Below are 25,884 nucleotides of genomic sequence, written 5' to 3' on the forward strand. Positions count from 1 at the left end.
CAGCACAGGCTCCCCGGGGTTGCCCCTCCACCGCTGGGTGAGCAGGTGGAGGGAGGAGGAGGAGGGATGCATCGAATGCAGCCCTCTGGAAGATGGCTGGGGCTTCTCTTGTTTGGTTCCTTTTGTTTGTTTGCCTGTTTGTTTGCTGGTTTTCCCGGCGCCTCAGCAGAAAGCACAATGCGGGCTGTGCTCCAGCTGCAGCTGATGGGACCAGCCCTCCGCAGGAGCCAGGGGAGGGAGGAAGGAGGCTCCTGCTGCTGGTGAAACACAAGCTCCAGCTCCCCAGGACAAGGAGGTGCCCCAAGCGAGCCCAGCAGGGCAGGCAGCACCGGCAGGGCTGGGGGTACAGGTGAGGAGGAGGAGGAGGAGGATGGGACAGTCAGGGCCAGAGACACAGGGTGGCATTGCCACCTGGGTGCAGGGCTAGGAAGGGGAGCTGGTGGTGAGCAGGGTCCATGGAGATCCCCCACATCCTGCTGGGCCCTGCTTGCTTTCACCATTACTCCTTCCCTGCCGGCTAACCCACCTCTTGTACCCCAAAAGGAACTGTCTCCTTGCAGACCGCTGCTGGGGAACGCGTCTTTCCTGCCCGAAGGAAAGCAACTTTCCCACTTCTCTCCTGTAATGCCTCATCACAGTACTGCCTTGGACATGCTGATAACAGCAGGTCAAGACACAAGAATTGCCCAGCAGGAAGAGCAGGTATGCGTGGGGAAAGGATGCAGGATGAAAAAAAAGTGGGAGAAGGGGAGTTTGGGGCAAAGAGCTTGGAAGGAGAGAGGAAACGAGGTATGGAAGTTAGGCACGGCTTCATCGAATAACCAGGAGGGCTGACAGACGGGAAAGCAGAAACAAGATCAAGTGGTAGACAAGGAGGGACAGTCCCCATAAGGGACCTGGGTGCCAGGAGAAACACAGGAGGTCTTTTGCCCTTGGATCTATGAAGGGGGTGAAGCATCATTCCTGGTGGTCACACCTCCATGTGCTAGAATTGTTTCCTGTCCTGCAGCCCTCTGCATCCCACCCACAGCTGCTGCGTGACGGCTCACTCCAGGCATCTTAATCAAGTGCAGGCTCAGTGTTAATAAGTGACTTTAAGCAGGTCTGTCATTTCTGGACGTGGGACCGGGGTTAGAGGGCTATGGAAGGGGGCAGGGGGCAGCAACAAACCGAGAAAGTGGGAAATCAATCTCCATAGGATTAACACTGAAGGTCTTGCAGGAGGGAGAGGAGCCCAGCCCCAGGGAACGGTGACCTCCAGCTCGGCTGGTCCCTCCTGGAGTAACAGTGACCTCCTGTGGCTGCGGGACTGTCCCGAGGGGCTGGTTCTTCCCTCTGCATCAGCGCTTTGCAAAACCACGCAACAGGGCTTTGGCCACCCCTCGCACAGCCAACGGCTGAGATCTTGGAGACAGGACTGAAAGACTGACCTGGTGCCCGGCTCCTAAGACCCTCCACCTGTGGGTGGACACCAGAGATGACCATGGCTCTGGCTGCTCAGAGCATTGCCTTCACCATCCTGAAGGCAGGGAGACACTGGTCAGCGAGGGCTGTGGGTGGTAGGCAGCAGGACCTGCCAGCTCCATCACTGACACCGTCCTCAAGCGTTCCTCACCAAACGTGCACACAAAAACACTGCCCTGCTCCGGGGAACCCAACATTGATCCAGAGACTCAGGAAGGCAGACTTGAGAGGTGATTCAGGTGGTGGAGCTGGTCCGCCACCGGCTCACTCACCTCCCTGGTATCGTTGTCCTGGATCAGAGCGTACAGAGGCACCACTCGGTTGATCTCCAGCAGAACCGGCGTAGGGCTGAGCTGCTCCTTGCCAGGACGCCGGCACAAATGGCAAGTGGATGGGCAGCGCCCTTTCTCCTCGCAGTGAATCTCCACACCTGAGATGAGGTGGTCATCAGACAGCATCTGTGCTGTCAGCAGGCCCGAGAGATAGGTGATGAAGGGCATGGATTTCAACTCCTTCTTGTTTCCAAGCTCCGTTGTTTCTGGTTTAGGGAGAGGGAAGAAACCAATCAACATTAAATAAATCTCAGCACAGCCATGCCAAACCCAAACTTTACTGTAGCCAGGATAAATGCAGCTGCTGAAGGTGTAGGGCAGGTGGGAGGAGGAAATCAGAAAGGTCAAGGAAAGAAGGAGAAAAACAGGACCTGCTGGTCACTGCTTGAGAGTGGGTAAAAAGTGTGAGCATTTCCAGCTTCCTTTTTTGTAATTTGCATATTCACTTTACGCACTTCAAAATGAAACAAAACCACCGAAGTATATCTTCCCTGCCAAAAAGAAACCTCTCCAAAGTGACCAGGTCGAAGAGCTGCGTGCCCTCGTCCCTGCCCCAACGCCAGCCCTCTCTAGTCCCTGCGGTCCTTAGCTCTTTCTTTCGGGTGACACATTATCCAGGGCACTGAGACAGAGCCAAAGGAGGCTGCAAAGAGAGTACACTGTGGGATGAAGCCCCTTGGCAGAGGGGGTAAGCGGGTACTGGAACAATCTCACTGCACAGGGAATAAAGGAGGTGTTTCCAAAACCACTGTCAACACTCGGCTTTCAGGAAATATTCAGGCCTTTGAAACCCATTGTGAAACTTCCTGGTGGTCTTAAGCACAAGGAGATTAATGCCGGAGAGTCTTACTTTGTTCTGCCTTGGTCCAAACGCTCCCTAAGGACAAGGACCTGGTGATACCCTGAGCAAAGAAGTCAGAACTCCCATCTTTGTCCTGTACACTTCTACTTAAACTCTCTATCTATAGACACTCCTCTTGGGTTGATCCAAGGAAGGCCCAGCTTTCATAACCTGGTGATAGACCTACAGAAAAAAAGCCATTCTCCATCCTGTGCCTGAATGAGGCTCCCAAGACCATGAGCTGGATGGTTGTTGCCTCCAACAACAACCTCCCAGTCCCAAGAAGGAGCTGTAGAGGAACGAGGATTGTCTCAGTGCCCTCGGCTTGCAGTGACATGCAGCTATCTGGCTCGGCAGTAGTCAGTTCGAAATGCAAGTAAACACAGTATTCATTCATGACTCCCCGAGCCCTTCAGGCTAGGGACAGCCCTTCCCTGTCTGGCTGTCAGGGAATGCTTCTGTGCGCAGGATCAAAGCTGTCACAGGAAGAATGAGCAAATTCCAATCAATCCGTCTTTCAGTGGGATAAAAGGGGGGCAGTTGCTATGATAAATTAAAACAAGGCTGTGAGGAGATGCCTCAACACCTAGGGAGGCAGTGGTGTACCCAGACATGGAAAACGAGAGCTGGAGCTGGTTCTTGGAGAGATTATTTTCTGGATGAGCAGCTCCAGGCAACTTCAAGCCTTGTAAGGGAAAGCTATGAAGCCATGATAAACTGGGTGGCTCAGAAAGAGCGAAGCTACAAGGCGATACCATGAGCCTCTGCTCGCTTCTGGGTAAGAGTAACATTTTTTTTAACATCGCTACTAAACTACATTTAGAAGAGAAAGAAGGAGATGGCAACGGCATTTTGGGCTGCAAAGCTTCTTCACCAGAGCTCACGCAGTGATTTCAGCAGGGGAAGGAAGTTTTGGAGCCAGGTTTTAAGGGACAACATGAACACAGAGCTGAAGAGAAAGTGGAATCAGTTATCTCATGATTGGCAATAGGATATCAAACCTTCCTTCCTGAATTATTGGCTTTATAGCTAAGAATTATAGACCACAAGCATCACATGCCTGGATGAGTCCTTAACACAGGCTATGGCTTTGCCTCAGCCTAGCTAAGGCTTGTCTGGAATGTGGCACACAGTTTCAAGCCTTTCTAAAAGGCTTTCTGAGAATCCGTGTTCAAATTGCACATACAGGCGTCCACCAAGACCTGGAAGAGGATGTGGAGACAGCCCAGGTTGGATAGGCAGCATGGTCCAGCTGCTGGAGCAGTGCTCTGGGAATGCCTTGTTGGAGGCTCCGTTCCAAGCTGTCTGCTCTGTGCTTCTCCCCCCGTGTCACCCATCCTCTCCGCGTTAAAGCACAGGGCACGCTCGTGGGCTCAGGTGCTCTTCGAGTACAAACAAGCAGCAAGGAGTGGGATGAATAAGCAGGAAGAGCAACCGCCCTTGGTCCTCCTCGGTTACGGTCTGTGTTTGCAAGGAGCAAGCCGAGGCAAGTAAGGAGCAAAATAAACTTCTGAGCAAGAAATTTCCCTCCGCAGGAGAGTGCTAACTCCAGTGTCCCTGCATCGCCCCGTGCTGAGGGACACCCCAACTGCTGCAGCTGTAAGAGCTTAGATTCAAGTGTTTGCATTGCTGCCCCGTCCAGAAATACAGAGGAAGTTCCATGCAGCGATGCTCCACCAGACATGTCATCTTGGGGAAGGAGAGGACATGGCTTCCCTGCAAATGGTGGGCTAGACATGGAGAAGCATCCACCAGTGTCCACCTTCACAACACAGCCCCTTTAGGAAGACAGTAAAATGAGAGTGTGCTCGTCCAACATATCCCGCACCACCCACCACCTCCTTCGCCCATTGGTGCCAGGAAAGGGCATTGTAACCGGTGGTGGTGGTTTCAAGAGCTCCCCAAAGGGACTGGCATGAAGGTTCCTCCTTCCTCCTGAAAGAAACCCAGATGGAGCAAAGCCATTTCAGGAGCAGCCTCACCAAATGGACCTGCACAGGGAAAAGCACAGAGGTCCGCAAATAAAGTAAGGTAGAAAACCATGTGAGTAGTGCAACTCCCCTTCCATAGCAGCCATGCACTCAACAAAAGAAGATTAGCCGTGGAGCCTGGTGACTCAGGGCAGACTTGTCAGCAGAGCAGACTTCATAGGTAAGGTGGAAACGGCTCTCTGCATTTAATCCTCTTTATAACAGCTGAAGCTCCAGTCACTTTGGGAAAAAGGATTGCTTTGCAGACTGGATTCCTGGGGACACAACGGGTTACTGCAGCCGAGCTTACTGGTTCAGCCTGCTGGCAAGGGATGCACGGTGTTCCCTTGTACTGAAAAGGCTCTGGGTAAAACTCCAAAGGAGGAAAATGAAATAGGACGTGGCTCAGCAGAGGGAGACGGGCTTCACTGCCAAATTGCCAGCTCTCATCCAGACGAGCACTTGGAAGTCATCAGCACTGGATAGCAATTCCCGGTAGCTTTTGTGGAACAAGCTTTGGGGGCTTAAGTACAGTCCTAACAAAATAATCACCCCATTTCTGCTATTCAAACCTATTTGAGAGTGCCAGCTGCACACCCTGCTCTGGGCCAGCTCCTCCAGGGCCGGGGAGAGGCAGCGAGGAGGAACCGCTGCTCCTCCTCTGCTTGCTCCGGTGTGGAAAGCATCAGCTCCAGGTGCCTTCAGGCCTGTGCTCATCCCTAGAAAGCTGGCCATTTCCTTGAGGGAGACTGCGCTTCCTTCTCTTCCCACCCACATCACTCGCAGCATCTCACAGAGAAGTTATTCATATCTGGGAGGTATTTTCCCCTAAAACACACTCCCTTTATTCCTGCCATTGTACCTGTAGCCTGGGAAAAGGGACTGAGGTCCCTCTGTCTCTCTGCTTCCTACCTGTGAGATGAGTTTTGGTTATCTGCTCACAAGGAGGGGGCTTGGGGGGCAGCCCGCTCTCCCCACGGCAAACCCGACAGTTTTTTCTCCACGACTGGAGAAACCCCGCATAATCCTGGAGGATCGGTCTGGCTTTTATTACCTAGTCGCTGCACAGCGTTCGTCAGCGCTGAGGCCCAGCTGACTGGCTTCTTCTCGAACGAAAATATGGGGCAGCCCAACCCTATTCCTGATGAAGTCAAAGGAAGCTTTTGCCGCTGGATTGGAGAGAATCAGAACCAGACCCTGCAACGTACCATTGCAATGCCATCTCCAGCTGCCAGCGAAGCCAACAGAAACACTCCCGTTGTCTTTGCTGCAAGCTGGGTCCAGTCCAGGGTAAGTAAACCCACTTTTAGCGTTCAAGTCCACATTGCACGAGCCCCGTGCAGAACTAATTAACCTCCCAGCGCACTCAGATTGCTCTTGCAAAGCCTCCGCTTCACACCTAAGGAAAGGCTCTGCAGGTGGCCGCTGCTGGGGTGCTCCAAAGGTCCCCGTGCTGGCAGGAGGATGAGGTTTGGCTGCAGGGGCTGCAGCGCAGCAGCAGCGAGGACAGAGGGATTCCTTATCAGCCCTTGCATCTGAACACGCTTTCGCTAACGCTGCTGACGACTCAGTTGAATCCTGGCAACATCTGTTTGGAAGCACAGCACCGCGGATGTGGTTAGACGCATCACGGCAACTTGTGGGAGTTATTAGTTTGTTTGTTTGTCTGAAATATGTATTTAAAAAACAAAAACCAAAACAACACAACAGAACAAATAAAATCACAGCCTTCCGCTAGGCGTCAAGCCTTGCGTAAGAAAGGGAGGTTGAGCAGCGCAGGGTGTGCAGAGGTACCGCTCGCCTGTCGGGGTGCCTGGCTCCGTCTCCATGCTCCACCAGGATTTAATAACCCCACAGCACGAGGCGACAGCCTGCACAGCGCTCAGGGGTCCCCGCTCGGGATGCAGCACTTGCAGATGTGGGAAACACTTCCAGCATTACCAGCAGCACCTCCTAGTGCTTGGACAAGAGGGAAGCACGATAACACCACTACTATAACAATAACAAAAGCATAATACCTAATTCTTTTGTATTGGAGTGCTGTTTTGTCTTGAGAGCTCCCAGGAGCCAATGGGTTTGCTAGTGGTCCAGCATTTTATACAGCGCCTCTTCCAAAAGATCCCAAGTCATTCCAAAACTGGGAATTGCTCCACTCACCACAAGAATGCAGCCACATCAGGGGTAGGATGTGGTGGCTCTTCAACAGCAGAAAAGCTTGGAACAAGGAGAGAAGAAGGCTCTCTGGCTGAAGCCGCAGAGGGAATGTCAGAACAGACCCAGGTAGGGATTCCTCCAAGCTCAGCAGGTTAACCCCACCAACACCAACCTGGGTTTTGCATTTCATGCAAGGAAGATATAATTCCGGTCTGCTTCCCCTTTACACCACCTGGACTGGACAGACCTACTGCCACCATGAGCAGGGCAGCAGGGATTTACAGCCAGTACATATCCCTGGCACAGGCTGCCCATTTATTACCTGGTGGAATAATACCCCATTTGTTGGCAAATCCATCGAAAGGGAGTTAGAAAGAAAATCAATAGATGTGTTTGCCTGGGAATTTCTCTTGCAGTGAGTTACTGTCAGTGCAGTAACCAACAGGTCTGGGAAGAGTCTGGACAGATTTAATGCTGACTGTTGGTAGTGATGGGCAAGCCCTGCTCAGGGCTGCTGTGAGAGCAATGTCCAGGGAGCCAGCAGTGCTCCTCTGTCACACGCATCCACGTGTCCAAGATGCAGGGTGACAGCCCTTGCTGCTGCTCAGGGAATGCCGCAGCATCTCAGACTGGCTGTGCCAATCCCCCAGCAATGCCCAAATCCCCGGGGCTCACGCGTGGGCTGGGGCGAGGGAGGGCTCACCTAGGAATCGCTACCCGTCTTTTGGGGAATGCAGGCATCCCGTGACATGGCATCCCGCGTGGGAAGCCTGGGTGAAGGCATGACTACAGCCTGTCCGGGAGGGACGCAGCAGACCCCAGAAGCGTTCAGGCTGGGGCTTGCAAGCAACCGCAGAAATGCACCAGTGGGAGACCAGTGCCGAGCTCCCCGAGCAGCTGGTGGGGCGGCGTGGGGCCCTGCCACCGGCGTGGCTGCGGGGCAGTTGTGGCCACCGCGGTCCGTGAGGACCTGCTGCCCTCTCGTGGCACCGCGGGAGGATGGCTCTCTCGGGCTGGAGATGGCCACCGCTCCCTCTGCTGCTGTCACCCCACAGCCCCTCTGCGGGGGACCTCCCGGGCCTCATCCTTCAGGGAACCCCACACTTTGGAAAGACGAGTCGGGCAACCCAAATGTGTAACACCCCTGAGTGCCAATATGTGATAACCTCCTAAACGTGATGGTTTGTGACCCCTTTTCTGACCCCATTATGTCCAGAGAGTCCCACATTGCCAGCTGCCTGCCTGCCTCTGCCCCCATCACCCTCCCGCTGCAAAGCCCCTCTCCCTGCTCCTGCTCTGACTGCTGCTCCCAGTCAATTAACGTAACTCAATTAAACACAGAACCCTGCAGACTATCAGCGCCCCGACACCAGCCGCAAGGAGTGGACAGAGAGCCACACCGTGGTGCTTGTGGCTCAGCGGCATGTCACCCTGCGTGCCTGCAGGAGCCCCTCTGCCCTGCGACTGATCCCGAAGGTACCGGCAGGGAGAATTCAGAGGCAGATCATCTCCTCTCCCCGCAGGTTGGCCAGGCAGGCTCTGCACTAACCTCAGCTTCAGACAAGACATTTACAGACTTGCAAGCCTGTGGTATTAAGAAAAAAAGCCAGGAAGGCTTTTAGAGACCACTGATAAACCTCTATAAAAGGGGATGGTGCAGGCATCACCGGTGAGCTCGCTTTATCAAAGAAGTATCTCTGCAGCGCCCTGCAGGGTCCCCACTGCCACCTCGCTGCCTGTGCCAGCTCTCAGAAGAGCAACTGAAGTCCTGCCCTGCTCATCTGACCCTCAGCAGCATCTCAGTGCTCACCCTCCTGCCCCTGAGCCACTACAGCCCCACAAGGACAGCTCCATGACCCCCCAAATTGCTGCCACCATCCACAGGCTGCTGTGTAAGACCCACATGGGCAGCTGGCTCCCTCCCTGCTCCAATGCACCCGCACGCTTGTTTCCCATGGGATGTCCAAGATCTCCCAAGCCCTGCCATCTGGCTGGCTCGCTACCAGCATGGGACAGCCCCTCGGGACACGTCACTCTGCCAGGGGGTCAGGCTTCACAGCCTCCCCATCCTTCTTCCTCACGGCACAGGGTCCCCATACTCCGACATGCTGGGTAACATCATCAGCTCATTGTTATCACCTCTAACCAAATCCAGAGAGTCCTTTGTTTTCTCCCCAGGATGCATTAAAAGCTTATTTTCTTATTCCCATCATTATTTTCCCTTCATTCTGTTCATTTTCAGGAGCACGCTCACAAAATCTGCCAGACCACCCTGGTTCAATGCTAACACCCACTTTTATTCACTGGAAAATATATCAGGGGCTGAAAAAGCATTTCCCTGCTGATGCCAGGAGTGCTGATGCCCGTGTCCCCTCCCTGGGCATAGCAACACCTCCAGGGAACTGCCGGTGCCCGGATGGGTCCTGCTGAGGTTTGCTGCTCAGGGCCTGATGCACAGCAGGAAACAGGAGACCGTAAATCTCATTCATTTTCTTTTGCAGCCCTGGTCAGGTTTTGCATCTGCTCTCTCTGCCTTTGAGTGCATCTGCTGCCCACGTTGCTGGTCCCTGCTGCTCCTGATCACTGGTTGGGTGTAGATCCCTTCCAGCTGAACTATTCTATTCTAAATAGAAAAAGTAAAAAAAATAAAATACCAAAAAAAGAAAGTGGCAAGAATTGCTGCATTATGCTAGTGCTTTCCTCAGTGCTGGTTGGTAGCTGCTGGAGCGGGTGAGCAAGCAGCACTGGAAACGTGTTGCGGCTTTTGCTGAAAGGCCTGGGCACAGTCCCGCAGTCAGCTGTGCCATGCTCCCACCCGGGCATGCAGGCGGAGGGGCCACAGGCAGGATTTACAGGAAACGGTTAAACCAAGGACTCGCCTCCTCCCCAGGCAACAAACTCCTTTGGACCTTCACCTGACTGCAGGATACTGCCTGGACGCTGCTGGGACCAGCAATGCTGCCAGCAGCACTGGAGCTGCAGTACTGCTGGTGTGTGAAGGACACAGCTCCCCTGGACCTGCCTGCCCAGGCCTGGGCTTCTCCCAGCTTCCACAGAGGAAGCCCCAAGCCCCCGATCTGCTGTGCAGCCCCACAGGGTCACAATAAAATCAGTCTCTCCACCATCCATAAAGCCGTCTCATGATGGCTGAGTGAAAGCTGAGCTGGAACAGGCCCGGCATTACTGACAGCGACAGCCCTTACAGCAGTGCAACCCTGAGAAACACCAGCGCAGAGCAGAGCCATGGTGCAGCTGTGAAACTTTGGCCTCCAGCTACTGCTGCCAGCCTGCGGGCAGCTGAGAGCCCGTCTGACGTGCAGAGAGGTCAGGAATAAAGGCTGGAGAGATGAGGAGAAGGAGAGAAGAGGCAAGAGGGAAACGACTGATTCTATGATTAATGACTGCCGTCATTAGCCCTGCGCGAATGTAATGGAGATACCATCCTTTGCTACCTCCCAGGCGTGGGCAGAGTTGAATGACTGGGCAACACAAGCTCTCTTCTGATCGAGGGCAAACCCCGTAACTGCTCGATTCCCCATGAACCGTTTGTTGATTCCCTGCCTGCGCCACGGCAGCTGCACCGATCGCAGGCCAGCAGCGCAGAATCGGGGCACTGTGGGAGAGGAATTAATATCAACCAGGATGCGCCCTGAGCGAGGCCCTGCATAAACAACTGCAGCTGCCTGTCTATTCACTGACGGTATTTATGCGCATCACCCAATCAAGTGATTACATTTGCTATTCTCTACCTAAAAATAGTCCTTTTTTGTCCTGGGAGTCCACGGGCTGCTCCAACACAGTTCATGAAACGGACTCAGACAGACAAATTTTCAGCCAGCGATGCAGAACCGGACCCGGGCTCAGGACCCCATCTGAGGGTCGGGCAGGGGGAAGGGAAGGGGCTGCTGCAGCAGCGGTACCAGCTGGTCAGGGTCAAGGCATGGACCAACCTGCGTGTGACAAAACGGCATGTAATAAAATAATAATAAAAAAAATAAATAAAGAAAATATGTTTCTGCTTCTTTTTTTTTTTCGTTTAACTTTGCTCGATAGGAACAGCACGGAGGAGGGCGCCTGGCCTACCTGGGCGCTCCCTGTGCGGGCAGCTCCCTGCTCCAGCCCCCGCCGGGGCCAGGCCCGGGGCCGGCCCGCGGGCCTCCGCCTGCCCTCACCGACCCTCATGCCCGCCGAACGGGCCCTCCGCGCCCTCTCCTTCCCCCCCGCAACCTCTATGCCTCCCCCGACCCCTCGTCGCCCGCCCGCCCCGCTCGGCGGCCCCGGGCCCCGGCCCCCGGCCCAGGCCCGGCCCCCGGCCTCCTACCGGGACTCCATCTCCCGGCAGGCTCTGCGGCGCAGCGCACACGTCACCGCGGCGCGGCGCAGCGCGGCGGCGCGGGGCACGCCGGGAAGAGGCGCGCGCGGCCCGGGCAGCGGCGGGCAGGTAAGGGCGCGGCGCGGGGCCCGGAGGGGCGGGGGCGCCCCCTGGCGGCGGGGCGGGCGGGTCGCCCCTCTCCTCACACAGCCGCGGGCCCGGGGCGGGCTGGGGAGGGGGCGGCCGGGCCCGGCAGCACCCCCCGGGCTCTCCCCGATCGTAAGAGCCCCTCGGAGGGTGGCCCCTCAGGCCGCGCCTGCCCCGGCCCCTGCCAGGGCACCTGCTCGGCCGCGGCGGGGGGAGTGGTCCGGGGGGGAGGGCGTGAGGGGGCTCGTCCTGCCATTAAACTGGCCGTTCGCACCGAGCCGAGCGTCCCGGTAACACCGTGTGTCCCTCACGAGGGTCCACACGCCCCCCCCGGGGCTGAGGGTCAGTCAGCAGCAGCCGGCTGCCCCAGCGCCTGGGCGCTGCTGTGAGCCAGAGACCCTGCCAGCAGCTGCCTTCAGCAAAAAACACCGCAGACCCATGTGTTGTCCTGCTGGCATTGTCATCATCACTGAAATACTGTCATAAAAGCTATAGGAAGAAATCACAAGGCAATTTTTGTCAGCTTTACCCTATTATTTTAACCGTATGCAGTTTGCGTGGCAAGGTTTGGATAGCAGGGGGGATAGAGGGGTGGATTCTGCGAGGAGCTGCCAGAAGCTTCCCCCATGTCTGACAGAGCCAATGCCACCGGCTCCAAGAGGGACCCGCCACTGGCCAAGGCCAAGCCCAGCAGCGATGGTGGTAGTGCCTCTGGGATAACACATTTAAGAAGGAAAAATAAAAACAGCAAGAACAACAGCAGACGGAGAGAGGAGCGAGAATATGTGAGAGCAACGGCCCTGCAGACACCCGGGTCGGTGGAGAAGGAGGGGCAGGAGATGCCCCGGGTGCCAGAGCAGAGATTTCTCTGCAGCCCGTGGTGAAGACCTTGGTGAGGAGGGCTGTCCCCCTGCAGCCCATCAAGGGCCATGGTGAAGCAGATATCCACCTGCAGCCCATGGAGGACCCCACACCAGAGCAGGTGGATTCCCAAAGGAGGCTGTGACCCTGTGGACAGCCCGCGCTGGAGCAGGCTTCTGGCAGGACTTGTCACCCCATGGAGGGAGGTGTCCGTGCTGCGGCAGTCTGTTCCTGAAGGACTGCTCCCCATGGAAGGGACCCATGCCAGGGCAGTTTGTGAAGAACTGCAGCCCATGGGAAGGACTCACGTTGGAGAAGTTCATGGAGGACTGTTTCCTGTGGGAGGGACCCCATGCTGGAGCAGTGGAAGAGTGTGAGGGCTCCTCCCCCTGAGGAGGAAGGAGCAGCAGAGACGTGTCCACAACCCCCATTCCCTGGGCCCCTGTTGCTGCTCAGGGGGAGAAGGTAGAGAAATCGGGACTAAAGTGCAGGAAGAAGGGGCAGGGAGGGAAGGTGGGTTTAAGATTTGGTTTTATTTCTCATTACCCTACTCACATTTGATTGGCAATAGATTACACTAATTTCCCCAAGTCCTGTCTGTTTTGCCAGGGATGGTAATTGCTGAATGATCTCCCTGTCCTTATCTCGACCCGTGAGCCTTTCGTTATATTTTCTCTGCCCTGTCCAGCTGAGGGGGGGAGTGACAGAGCAACTTTGGTGGGCACCTGGCGTCCAGACAGGGTCAGCCCACCACAATGACACAAGCTGAGAATTACAAATGAAACTAGTTGTCTCACCACTAACTAAAAACTACAGCGTGAGAAAAGAAACTCCGGCAGGATTTTTTTTTTAATATAAGGAGACCAAACTCACATAATTTACAGACTTTTATAGCTTGATCCTCATCTTTGGCTTTCTCTAATAACCCACTCTGCGCCAGAGGATCGGCCTTGGGAGGGACTGATACGCAAGAACAACTCACTGTTAAGGAAACTTCCATGAAGGCACAACTGAGTGCAAGATAAAGATAAAAGTGCAGCAGTAAAAATAATTTCATATTACTAAGGCGCATACTGGCATTCTGATAAAAAGGGCTTATATATGAAAAGAATGTCATACAAGTCATCTTTCTAAAAAACGAATCCAACTTTAAACAAAATCCACTCTGCCATTGTTCTTTAATGAAAATACTTGTTTTAAAGGTGGCGCTTTGTGTAATTCTCTGGTGTATCTGGTGTCTGTGCTGCTCCCCCATCCTTCCCTAACCATGTCTTTTGACATATTTCCAAGGAAAATAAGAATAATGGATCTGGTATCCTGTGTTTCATTTTTTAAAATCGTTTTAAAATACAGATTTTTCATCCCTCAGAGGAAGGTTTCTGATGTACATGGCAGTGCCCAGGCTTCTACTTCCCCAGCTGAGATATATGCTAAGAATAAAGGGAAGTGTATTCACTGCCAGCGGCAGCACGCGCCCAGACTGCCACCGCTCCCTGGGTTCCAGGGATGTGATACTTATTGTGCCACTGTCGAGCCAAGGATCAGATCCCAGCTTGGAACGCGGGAGATTCTGCTTCGCCACCGAATCCCTTCCTGAAATGTGGGCTTCTAAGGACTGTGAATTGCAGCTGATAAATTAAAATGAATATTTTTTTCTTCTCTGTGTGAACATCAAGAACTTTTCTTCATTGCAGTTTTCTTCTTCCACTTGAGCAAATGGTAAACTGAAATACAGTGAACCTTTCTGTCTGAAATGCTCCCGAGGATGGAGCAGGCAAACCCAGCAGGGAAGCGAGAGTGCTGCGTGCATGCAGCCATTATTCAGAAAAAGCTGTCTGTTCACATCCCTCTGTGACCGTCTCTTCATTTTAAAGACTAACTGCTTCCTCCTCCTCCTCTCCCCCTAGAAGAAATGTTTTCTTCCCCATTTCTTTTAATGGCTAAGCAAGGCAATAGCAAAGGTATTGAAATCCAGTCTACTGAATAATAACTTAATGATGTGAACCCTGTTCTGTTCCTTTTGAATGGATGGCTGCCTTAGCAAGAGAGCTGCTGGGATCTGCTCCCTGCTGTGAGGGATGTGAGGATGGAGAAACCTGGATTGAAGCTGAACAGCAAGCAGAGTGGTATAAAACTGAACCAGAATACAAGAATGAGGTCAATGCTGCAAGATTGTGAAATAAGGAGAAATTATACGCAATTAAGCTAAGTTCAAGAACTAATAGTGAACACTTGTAGTATATATTAATGAATGTTTGGAGTTGTCTGTTAACTCCATTATTGCTAATACCTGCTAGAATACTGCTGCGACGAACTGTGTTTAATTTGCATGCTGAAGCATGATGCAGCATGGCAGAGGTTAATGAAATACACTGGTTTAAAATCTTTGCTGTGTGTTTTCAGTAGGTACAGTCATTCCCAGAACGAGTGGAAGCTGACAAATCATTCCTTCTAGTTTCACTTTCTGGCAATCGTACGAAACCTTGAAAATTTATTTTGGCTATATAGAAAAGCAGAGTAAAACAACCACATTTATTTCGTTCGTATCTGATGTCGCATCTGAATGCAGGTCTCCAGAGGTGATATATTAATGTCCTAAAGCGTTGCACCATCTGGTTCCTCTTTTGATGTGCAACATTTTGAATGCTTGGTTTAATCTCCCTGGGTTTCAGTAAATTATGTAAACTCGGAGGCTTGGCAGCGGGAGATGGGCACCATGAGGAGATGATTCAGTCATCAATATCTATTGGGCTTCCTTATTGCTGCCATTACACTTCTTTTAGTTCTACTTATAAATTTTGCAAGTGAATAATTTATCGCACTAGGAGCTGCAAGTTAGTTTTGGAATTTGCCCACTCTGAGATTACCTATGACTAATCCATCCTTTCCGAATGTAGAAAAGCTAACTGGGCTTCTTTTTTCCAGGGTTGGGTGGTAAATCAGAAATAAACTGCATGTAACTACTGGTGATGACATAAATCACATTTCCTTTTTTCTTTCTGGACAGAATTGGAGCACCTTGGAATAGATGTGAGTACAAGACTTTGCACCAGCTAAAGCTGCCTTGGAAAGCCATGGCTGCCGCCCCTCATCTCAACTCGGATGCACTCCGAGAGGTCCTGGAGTGCCCTATTTGCATGGAGTCCTTCACCGAGGAGCACCTGAGACCCAAGCTCTTACACTGCGGGCACACCATCTGCAAACAGTGCTTGGAAAAACTCCTAGCAAACAGCATTAATGGGATACGGTGCCCCTTTTGCAGCAAAATCACGCGGATCACAAGCTTGGCTCAGCTGACCGACAATCTTACTGTACTGAAGATTATAGACACCACTGGACTGGCAGAAGTGGTGGGTCTTCTCATGTGCAAGGTGTGTGGGAGAAGGTTGCCAAGACACTTTTGCAAGAGTTGTAGCTTGGTTTTATGTGAGCCGTGCAAGGAGACATCCCACATGCCCCAAGGGCACAGAGTCATTGCTATCAAAGAGGCTGCTGAAGAGCGTAGGAGGGAATTTGGGACGAGGCTTGCCAGACTTCGGGAGCTGATGGGTGATCTGCAGAAAAGAAAAGCATCTCTGGAAGGTGTTTCCAGAGACCTGCAATCTAGATACAAAGCAGTTCTGCAAGATTACAGTAAAGAAGAGCGCAAGATCCAGGAAGAACTGGCCAGGTCACGCAAGTTCTTCACCACCTCTTTGTCTGAAGTGGAGAAGGTAAATAACCAGGTAATGGAGGAGCAAGCTTATCTGCTGAACTTAGCGGAAGTGCAGATAATGTCTCGCTGTGACTATTTCCTCGCCAAAATAAAGCAGGGAGATATAGCTCTCTTGGAGGAGGCAGCAGATGAGGAAGAACCAGAACTGACAAACAGTCTCCCAAGGGAGCTGACTCTTCAAGAGGTTGAACTCCTTAAGGTGAGCCATGTGGGACCATTGCAGATCGGTCAGGTGGTGAAGAAACCCCGGACGGTTAACGTGGAGGAATCGCTCATGGAAACTGCAGCATCCTCATCGGTGTCATTTCGGGAGCCTGACTTGGTGCAAGAAGAGGCCAGCTGCACACCAAATTCCTCACCAGCCAAACCAAGGATGCCTGAAGCAGGCACGAGCATCCAGCAGTGTCACTTCATCAAGAAGATGGGCTCCAAGGGCAGCCTGCCAGGGATGTTTAATCTCCCCGTCAGCCTACACGTCACCCTGCAAGGAGAGGTGCTTGTGGCAGACCGAGGCAATTTCCGAATCCAGGTTTTTACCCGCAAGGGCTTTCTGAAGGAGATCCGCCGGAGCCCTAGCGGAATCGATAGTTTTGTATTGAGTTTCCTTGGAGCAGACTTGCCCAATTTGACTCCCCTTTCTGTCACCATGAACTGCCATGGCCTGATAGGTGTGACTGACAGCTACGATAACTCTGTCAAGGTCTACACCATGGATGGTCACTGCGTGGCATGTCACCGGAGCCAGCTAAGCAAGCCCTGGGGCATTGCCGCCCTGCCTTCTGGGCAGTTTGTAGTGACCGACGTGGAAGGGGGCAAACTCTGGTGTTTCACGGTGGACCGCGGTGTGGGGGTAGTGAAGTACAGTTGTTTATGTAGCGCAGTGCGCCCCAAGTTTGTCACCTGCGACGCTGAAGGGACCATATACTTTACTCAAGGGCTGGGGCTTAACCTGGAAAACCGGCAGTACGAACACCATTTAGAAGGAGGCTTTTCAATTGGTTCCGTCGGCCCGGATGGGCAGCTGGGACGCCAGATTAGCCACTTCTTCTCCGAGAATGAGGATTTCAGGTGCATTGCTGGGATGTGTGTCGATGCCAGGGGAGACCTCATTGTTGCTGACAGCAGCCGGAAAGAAATCCTGCATTTTCCTAAAGGAGGTGGCTACAATATCCTCATCCGGGAAGGACTCACCTGTCCTGTTGGTATCGCCATTACTCCCAAAGGGCAGCTGCTGGTGCTGGACTGTTGGGATCATTGCATTAAGATCTACAGTTACCATCTGAGAAGGTATTCCACCCCTTAAAGGCATGTCTCTAAGCAAAGCCTCTTTCGGCAGCAGAGATTCTTCCAGCCTCAGCGCAATCTGACGGGAACCAGTGTCAAGCATTCAGAAGATTGTGCCATAACCGAAGCAGGGTTTGGCACAGAGGCCGTCATGTTTTGTGTTTAGAAACAAAATAGCTTCTGTGGTGGTGGTCTGCTTTTTCTTCTTCTTTTTTATATAAAATCCGTACAGTAAAAATGAACAAGCGCAAGGGAGAGTATTGACCAGAGTAAATGACTGGTCACTCCATAAACCTTCTCACCTCCTTACACCACATCTCCTACACTTCCAGCTTCAACCGCTGCATCTTTCTTTGTGCCATAAACGCTGACTGACTGCTCTAAATCACCTTCCCTCAGAGGACCAGAGAGGCAATCCTCTTCTCGCTGTGGTACTCACAAGGAACTGGGTAGCAGTTGTCTGGGCAACTACTAGAGAAAGCAATTTCTGATTGCAGCACTGCATAAAACAAAATAGCCCTCTTAAACTGCGCGGAGATGGAGCTTTACTTTCAAACTGACGAGGGAGGGTTTTCTCTCCCTGTTTTTCTGGTATTCAGGAGATCGCCCCTGTTGTGCCATTCGTGAACCGTGTCTGTTCAATGTGAAGTGAGTACTGTGCCATCATGGGAGACCGAGTTGAGCCAGAAAACTGCCTTCTGATGGCAACAGGGTTTTTATTACTACTATGAGTTCTGCTAGGTAGAAGGGGGTAAAAAGGGAGGGAACTGGAGGGAAAAAAAAAATAATCGGGAAACCTACAGTTGATATTCACTGTTTTATTATTACATGTATCCTGAAAACTGTCTTCGGAAGGTATGGGAAGGGGGGGAAAGAAAGGGCTGGGGGAATAAGACTGGGAGATTGTAGTAAATGAGATTAAATGCAACATATTGTATGTTCACCTGCACTTCACTATTCTGCATTCCAGACCATTGCATTTAGCAATAGGCTTCCACTCATCTGCACTTTGTATGCGCAAACTACTCACTCCTGAGATGGGGAATGGGGGCGGGGGGGAAAACAATTTTGCTGTTATTTTTTTAATACTTGGAAGCACGTCCATTGGTGCATTGCCTTTTTTTTTCCCTTGCACAGCAAAACACTATATTCCTTAGGTTATTTTTTTTTTACGGCACCAGCAGGCACCAGAGTTCATGTTCATCACGGCTTTGGGCCAAATGAAGCACAAAACTGCAGCTGTGTGAACCAAGGCCCCCACAGTGCTACTCTCCTGGCTGATAAATGTGTACCTCAGTGTGGTGCTGCTCGCCTAGAATAGTTTATTGAAGGAAAGATGCATTTAAATAGGGCACAGTGGTAGCATGTTAATCTGCCACAGATAATAGTTACACTGCAGTGCGTTTATTTGTTGCTATCAACAACGTAGTTGCAAATTTGGGGGCACGACAGACAATATAAAAGCTGATTTTATGCTGGCTGCCATGCCACGGCAAATTGTTTGCTACGTGTGCTACAACATGTAGGCAACAGGTGATTTTTTTTTTAGCTCCCATATACTTTCCCCTAGTGAAACAGCAAAGGAAAATGCGCTTCAGAGCCGCTGCTGCCCCAGCCAGTTTTTTGGCAGTTACAGGCTTTGCAGAAGAAGCGACGAGAGCAGATTTTGGTGGGATTTTGTGGTTTTTTTTTCTCTCCCTGTTATGCTCAGCCAAAGCGCTGAAGAGGGCCAGCATGGCAAACACCCAGCTGTGTGATGGAGGTGCCCCTCCAGCAGGGCAACTTCCTATTTCTCCCCCTATAATTTGCTGGAAAAAGCTTTCGGAGAGGAGCAGGAGCTAAGACACCAGCGTGGTAGATGGTACAGAAGGAGCCTGAGGGAACTGAACCCCCCCTGCCCTCCTGAGCTGCTCTGTGTGTTTGCCAAGGCTACCAGCTCGCACCTAATTATTTACCTTCTCTGCTTCTCTTTTTGGGTGGGAGGGGGAAGTTGCCTAAGGTATGTAACAGCAGTTTAGGGAGCCAATCTCATCTCGCATGTATGTTTTTGGGAGATGACGGCTATTACTGGGCCCTTCTGCAGTTAATTACATTGTAACTCAAGGCATTTTTTCCCAATATTATGGTAATGGCAGTTCCTCTCCCACTGATCTCTTTTAAACATTTCTCCTGTTTCTAAGAACTGCTCCAAGCAGGAAGCTACCGTGGACCTGAATAATTGAAGCAATATTATCTATGATAATATGTACCTCTGTCATTTTCTGTTCCAATGGATTATTATTTCTTTTTTTTTTCTGCAATAAACATCACGCTACTAGCAATAACATTTCCTGGAGCGCTTGAAGGGCCATAAAAGCTGGTCCAGTAAACTGAGCAGTTGGTTACCCCAGCCTGTTCCTGGTTACACAGTTCAAACAAAGCTTCTGTCATCTGTTTCTCACTCGGAGATTCAAGCAAAATAACACTACCCTGCCGTGCTCCGGTGGGCCAGGACACTGCGATCGGCGCCTGGGGGTGTGTGTCGCCTGCGGCTCTTCTTCTAGTCTTGGTTTTCAGGCAGAAAAGGGAAAAAAGAAAACCTGCCGTCCCTCGCCCAGGGTACGCATGTCCCCTGACAAAACTCGACAGTGACTGCGAGATGATTTCGCGGAGCTGTATTTCTTGCCGCGGTGCCCCCACACAATGTTGTGATTGTCTGCCAGACAAGATGAAATGGAGTAATTAAGGATTGTGATGAAATAGTTTGGCTTCTGCTCTCTACCTGGAGAAAGAGCTTGTCTGGTTATACGTATGTGTTTGGTTTTTAAAGATCGTGTAATAAAGGAAAAATTGATCCAATTAAAAGTGCATTGCAAACGGCTCATTTTCTTATTAAAAACACTTCATCTCCTCCCTTTGCTGGCAGACTGGTTTTTATGGCCAGTGGGGATTAGACTTGGGAACACAATGGCTACGAGACCCCTTTTACACTGTCAGGATGTGGAGGATAAATCTGATCTCCTTGGCACGTCTCCTGTAACTTTATCTGACACTTCCCTACCCACATCATAAACAAATACTAGAGTTCCGTACCTCAATTCACGCTGATACTCCCACAAGGGTAATATCTTACTTTCCACCGTAGCCGATACATGATGTTTCAAAGCTCTGGTCACAATTCCCTGGCTCCGAGCGCTCAGTACGGGGACGTGAAGCCTGGCCGACGGGTACAGCACCCGTGTCCCTGCTCAGCAAGGGGCTCAGCTCTGCCCCTCTGCAGAGGCGACACCTTTGCTGGGGCTGGCAGTGGGGCTGCTGTGAGGTTCTGGTTAATTTTAATAAACGCTACAAAGAGTTGCATTAGAAGCAGTGTATTTAGGCGGAGCCAAAGGAGAGCTAAGCAATTTGCCACTCCGCTTTCAAAGACGTCGGTATGTCAGCAGCAGGTTGTCCCCTGCTCCTGCTGCCCAGCTGGGTTTGCTGGCCTGGGTGGAGGTTTTTATCATAGAATAGTTCGGGTTGGAAGGGACCTTAAGGCCCATCCAGTGCCACCCCCTGCCCTGGGCAGGGACACCTCCCACCAGACCAGGCTGCTCCAAGCCCCGTCCAACCTGGCCTTGAACCCCTCCAGGGATGGGGCAGCCACAGCTTTACCAGGCAACCTGTTCCAGTGCCTCACCACCCTTATAGTAAAGAATTTCTTCCTGATATCCAATCTTAATCTACCCTCTTTCAGTTTGAAGCCGTTACCCCATGTACTATCGTTACACTCCCCAATCCAGAGTCCCTCCCCATCCTTCCTGTAGCCTCCCCTTTAGGGACTGGAAGGGGCTGGAAGGTCTCCCCGGAGCCTTCTCTTCTCCAGGCTGAACCCCCCCAGCTCTCTCAGCCTGTCCCCACAGCAGAGGGGCTCCAGCCCTCCCAGCATCTCCGGGGCCTCTTCTGGCCCCGCTCCCACAGCTCCGTGTCCTTCCTGTGCTGAGGACTCCAGGGCTGAATGCAGTACTCCAGGTGGGGTCTCACCAGAGCACTCGGGCTCATCTCGGATGATACGAAGCAGCTCTTTAAACAGCTCCGAGTTGCTGCTTTATCAAACGTACACAATCCTTGCAGAACTGCTGCCGTGCTGATGCTGTTTAGACTCAGCCTGCTGCTTTATGAGAAGTTATGATTTCGAAGGGTAGCGGCAACTAAGCCGCGAACATTTGTTCTGGGCAGCAACCGACAGCCGGGGTTTCTAAAGGGGCGAGGGGGAGAGCCTGTTTCTTAATCAAAGGGGGCAGAGCTACAAAAGCAAAAATAAAGCCAGATGCTTCGAGTCTTTTCTATTGTATAGCCTAAGTGATTTTTCTGGGTCATTACTCAATGCGAGGATTTAAAGTTATTTCATTTTGCACAACTAATTACTCTACTTGCCTGGCAATTCTGGATTACAATGAGCAGTGCATAAGGTCATTTAGCAGACTGAGTCACAGCACATATTTTAGTCCAAACTAAATTTCACGGCAACCAGCTAGATTGTTTTTCCCTCCTCCGAACAAAATGTCAAAATCTGAGGTTTTGAAATAAATATAATGACATAAACCGCAAGCAAGTAAGAGTGTTACAAAGGTAATAGAGTCGTTCTTTATAGGAACAGATCTCAAGGACGGGGAAATTCTATACGCTTTACTTCTGATCAAGGAGGTTTAAGGGAAAGCCATTATCTCCTTTAATAGATGCAAAGCTGCCCTTACGGCTTTCTTAATGCACCTGATTGTGTCTAGGAAATGAAAACTAAAGGTTCCCGTGGACTAGGTCAATCTTAATTGTGTTACGGCAGTATCAAACCTGAAGGGAGATGAATGAGACCCTGAGAGGACAGAAAGGAACCACACACCCCGCTCAGAAGAATACGGACTGCTACCTTAGCAGAGCTCCAGGCTGTACCCTTAATGTGCCTTGTATTTTATGAAGATCTTTTGTCTAAACTGCTGAGTTCACAGGAAAGCATGAAAACTGCAACCTCCTAAAGGTAAATGCAATCAACAACGTACGGTCCAAGAGGAGAGTACTGGGAAGTACTGGGGAGTTTCAGGGAGGCTGGGGGCAGAAAGCCCTGGGGAGCGTGACAGGAGCTGCCAGGGCCCAGCCCCTCCCCGGGCTATTTTAATGTAGGAGGTGTTACTGGGAGGGAACATCTTTCACACCCGCACCAGCCACTTCGAAAGCTCAGCTTGCTGAGCACCCAACATGGCCAGGTGACATCAGCCGAGGAAACCCTACCTAGAGATTCTAGGAAATGCAAAAAACCCACACACTTGACTCACTGCAGACCTAAAGCCAGGTAACAGCTGGGTTGTGAAACCCTCTGAATGTCCTCCCCACGTGCACAGGACATCCCGAGCCCAGCAGCATCCCTCCCCGCTCTCAGCTGGGCTTCCCCCAGCTCCATGGTGGCGAGGGAAAAGGAGAGGAGCTCCCGCAAGCCTGTGTGCTCCTCTGCAGCAGCACGCCACCGGCACACCGTTTCTTTTTCCAACTTTTCCCAGCTGGAGAACAGAAGTCTCCCACACTGAAGCTCAGCTCGTCTGCACCGTGTGAAGGAAAAGAGATGTCACTCAAATGCCTGACAAGACGAGACCCTCCACATCACTGCTGATAACATCTCCATTTTCTCTAAGCGCCGGAGCACTTACAGACATTTGTTCTGCATTTTGTGTATCGCAGAGGGAACAAGCAAGCTAGAACAGCTCCTGGGGAAATCCCACCGGGGCTGTCAGAGTTTGCTATCAGAGCAGCTCTTCCCTTTCCCTAGCCAAGTTCTCCTCCTCCTCCTCCTCGTCCAGCCACACTGAGGGGCCACAGAGCAACCAGACCTCTGATAAACCTTCAGCAGGGACTGAAGTCCCTGGCAGGTGGATGTGCTGGACACAGGGATCGCTCTCTTTCCTCCTCTACATTTTGTGAGTATCTCTGCGGTGGGTTGACCCCCCAGCCTCTACCTCCAGTTTTACCTCTGAGCATTATAGAGTGTGGAGCAGCCCAGGTGGGGTCGGCAGTCCTGGCTATGTCCCCTCCCAGTGTCTTGCCCACCCCAGCCAACTCGCTGCAGGGACAGAGTGAGAAAAAGAGGAAGTCAGGATGCTGTGCAAGTGCCACTCAGCAGCCACCAACACACTGGGGTGTTACCACAGAATCATAGAATAGAATCATAGCATGTGTTGGGTTGGAAGGGACCTCTAAAGGCCATCTAGTCCAACCCCCCTGCAGTCAGCAGGGACATCTTCAACTAGATCAGGTTGCTCAGAGCCTCATCCAGCCTGGCCTTGGATGTCTCCAGGGATGGGGACTCCACCCCCTCTCTGGGCAACCTGGGCCAGTGTCTCACCACCCTCACTGTAAAGAACTTCTTCCTCATGTCTCATCTAAACCTGCCCTGCTCTAGTTTAAACCATTGCCCCTCGTCCTGTCACTACACGCCCTTGCAAACAGCCCCCCCCAGCTTTCTTGTAGGCCCCCTTCAGGGACTGGAAGGGGCTCTAAGGTCTCCCCGGAGCCTTCTCTTCTCCAGGCTGAACCCCCTCAGTGCTCTCAGCCTGTCCTCACAGCAGAGGGGCTCCAGCCCTCAGATCATCTTCATGGCCCCCTTCTGGCCCCGCTCCAACAGGTCCATGTCCCGCTTGTGCTGAGGGCTCCAGAGCTGGACGCAGCACTCCAGGTGGGGTCTCACCAGAGCAGAGTAGAGGGGCAGAATCACCTCTCTGGATCTGCTGGCCACGCTTCCTTTGATGCAGCCCAGGATGCAATCGGCCTTCTGGGCTGCCAGCGCACGTCGTTGGCTCCTGTCCAGCTTTTCATCCACCAGCACCCCCAAGTCCTTCTCCGCAGGGCTGCTCTCCATCACGTCATCCCCCAGCCTGTATTGATAACGAGGATTGTCCTGACCCAAGTGTAGGACCTTGCACTATCGACCTATCGACACCGCCTTGGCCACAACTCCACAGCGTGGCACCACAGTGGCTGCGACGAAGCCAGTTCCCCCCATCCCGGCCAGACCCAGCACATTCTTACATGCAACAGGAGGTGGCCGGCCATGCCGCGTGTGCCCCAGCTGCCAAACGAAGATGCTCACACAATTGGTACAAACTTAATGAGGTGCCGTCAGCATTAAATCCTGGCTTCGACAGGGGAGAAAACCGATGCGGGCTCCCGTGGCACGGATCAATGGTTGGGTCGATCTCAAGGTCCCTGCTCAGAGGCTGCTCCGAGGGGTGGAAGCATTGCTTGGCTGCACAGAGACAGAACAAACAGCCCCAAAAATGGGCTTTTAATCGCTCTGCACAAAATAAAATTGGGGTTTGGTCTGGTCTGCCCACAGGCTAATGCAGTTCCTAGGGAGGGAGCCTGGGGGATGTGTCCATGTCTGCCCTGAAAGGAGCCCGGTGCCCGATGTGCCGCAGCCATGCCTCTGGCTCTCTCATTGCAGGATTCACTCCTGCAAATCCTTAGGAATGAGGGCGGGAGGCTCCCTTGCCTTCCCCCAGCACACACCTTATCTCCTAGCAGGAGGAAGAGGAACATCTTGCTTCTCTACAGGCAGAGCAGGCTGCAAACGCTGCCTGCAGCCCACCCGTCCGGCCGAGGCCAGGCGGCGAGAAGGCACCCACATTCTGCCCTCCCTGGCGAGAGCTGGATCCCTTTCTCCTCCCTTCGGCTGAAGGAAGAGCTCCGCAGACACCCACCCACGTCTCGGGCTGCTCCAGCCTCGGCAGAGAGCCAGCCCCTGGCCCGGCGCTTGACAAAGGGTCCGGCTGCCAGCGGCGCCGTCTCCTCTTCCAGACCATGTTTTCAATTAGGGCTCGACGCGCAGATCGGGCGCGTTATTGGCGGAGGCCTCCTCCCGAGGCCTGCCAATTGATTTATGAAGTTGATTAAAATATTAAAATGATTTTGTGCGAGGCTGCAAACGCGCCGCGATGTGCATTTTTATCATATTTGGTGCCGTGCCAATTAGCCCGAGACTCTCCTCTCCCCCTCCTCTTCTGACCCGCTTTGTTCTCTAACAAATTACCGTTATCCTGGCCTTACTTTTGTATTTATTAGAGATGATGCATATGTGCGCTCTCTGAGCAGTTCGGAAACGGGCTGGCTAGCAGCGGGGAGCCCGGCGGGCCAGAGCTGTTTCCGAGTGGAGAAGGCATCCAGAACTGTCTAGCTGGAGCTATTTATTCAAATCCTCCTTATGTCACTGGCAAAATGAGGGTAAATCAGTGGAGAAGCTGGGAATAAAATCCATCTACCATGAACAGCAAGCTCTTTCTCTTAGTTAACTGGGGTTTCTCCCGCGAGAGCCCTGGGTTTCCCGTGGTACCTTCTTCTCTGTCCAGAGCCGATCTCCCCTGGTACTGGCAAGAGCCCTGCACATCCTTGATGTCCTTCCAAGAGCATTTTCTGGCCATCAAAGAGCTAAATACAACACTGGTCTCCTCTGCAGTAACGACAGCTCTGAAGTTCAACCTCACCAACCCCACCAGCTTCTGAAGCCACAGACAGAGCCACCCATGAAGAAGACGGTCGGAGCCAGCACCTGGTGCCCAACTCCCCCACGGTGAGAAATGAAATGCTCATGTCCAAGGCATTACATGTAAAACCCCCCCGGGGACCCCTGGGGTCCCAGGAGTGCTTTGGTGCCTGGCGGGTGGTGGGGAAGGATGCTGCGGACCCCCCAGCGCCGGGGCAGCCCTGCGAGTGGCTTGGGGCCGGCACAGCGGGGAGCGAGGGAGCCCGCCTCGGCCATGCATACCATGGACTAAAAAGGAAATTATTTTGCCAGCGAGGCACTG

At 52.4% G+C, this 25,884-nt stretch overlaps 2 protein-coding genes and 1 long non-coding RNA gene across 6 annotated transcripts in view; 1 reads left to right on the forward strand and 2 right to left on the reverse strand.

Moving 5' to 3' along the window:
- ASTN2 (astrotactin 2) overlaps positions 1 to 25,884 on the reverse strand; it is a 374,972-nt gene that overhangs the window by 105,275 nt on the left and 243,813 nt on the right. Inside the window, exon 17 of the mRNA XM_063352726.1 lies at positions 1,737 to 2,002. Within this exon, the coding sequence (XP_063208796.1) occupies positions 1,737 to 2,002 (266 nt within the window). The remainder of the gene's footprint in view (positions 1 to 1,736; positions 2,003 to 25,884) is intronic.
- LOC134523630 (uncharacterized) lies at positions 9,061 to 11,166 on the reverse strand. Its single transcript, XR_010073363.1, has 3 exons — positions 11,083 to 11,166; positions 10,511 to 10,711; positions 9,061 to 9,384 (listed from the first exon to the last, which is right to left on the reverse strand). It is a non-coding gene; the product is annotated as an uncharacterized LOC134523630 (long non-coding RNA).
- TRIM32 (tripartite motif containing 32) lies at positions 11,152 to 20,196 on the forward strand. Of its 4 annotated transcripts, XM_063352729.1 has the most exons (3): positions 11,175 to 11,202; positions 14,123 to 14,207; positions 15,089 to 20,195. In XM_063352729.1, exon 3 carries the CDS (start codon positions 15,156 to 15,158, stop codon positions 17,097 to 17,099), a length of 1,944 nt encoding a protein of 647 aa, XP_063208799.1. In that variant the 5' UTR covers positions 11,175 to 11,202; positions 14,123 to 14,207; positions 15,089 to 15,155; the 3' UTR covers positions 17,100 to 20,195. The 4 variants fall into 4 exon arrangements, with proteins under 4 accessions (XP_063208798.1, XP_063208799.1, XP_063208800.1 ...); XM_063352728.1 differs by lacking the exon at positions 14,123 to 14,207 and having other exon boundaries at positions 11,152 to 11,202; XM_063352730.1 differs by lacking the exons at positions 11,175 to 11,202; positions 14,123 to 14,207 and adding an exon at positions 12,526 to 12,594.

Source organism: Chroicocephalus ridibundus, chromosome 15 (genome assembly GCF_963924245.1).
Source record: "Chroicocephalus ridibundus chromosome 15, bChrRid1.1, whole genome shotgun sequence".
NCBI lineage: Eukaryota > Metazoa > Chordata > Aves > Charadriiformes > Laridae > Chroicocephalus > Chroicocephalus ridibundus.

What these genes read in the sequence shown, in the direction of transcription:
- TRIM32 (XM_063352727.1), top strand. Translation starts at nt 14,168, where the DNA reads ATGGAGAAACCTGGATTGAAGCTGAACAGCAAGCAGAGTGGTATAAAA. An exon ending in AACCAGAATACAAGAATGAG is followed by an intron (nt 14,239 to 15,088) that starts GTCAATGCTGCA and finishes CTTTCTGGACAG; the next exon opens with AATTGGAGCACCTTGGAATA.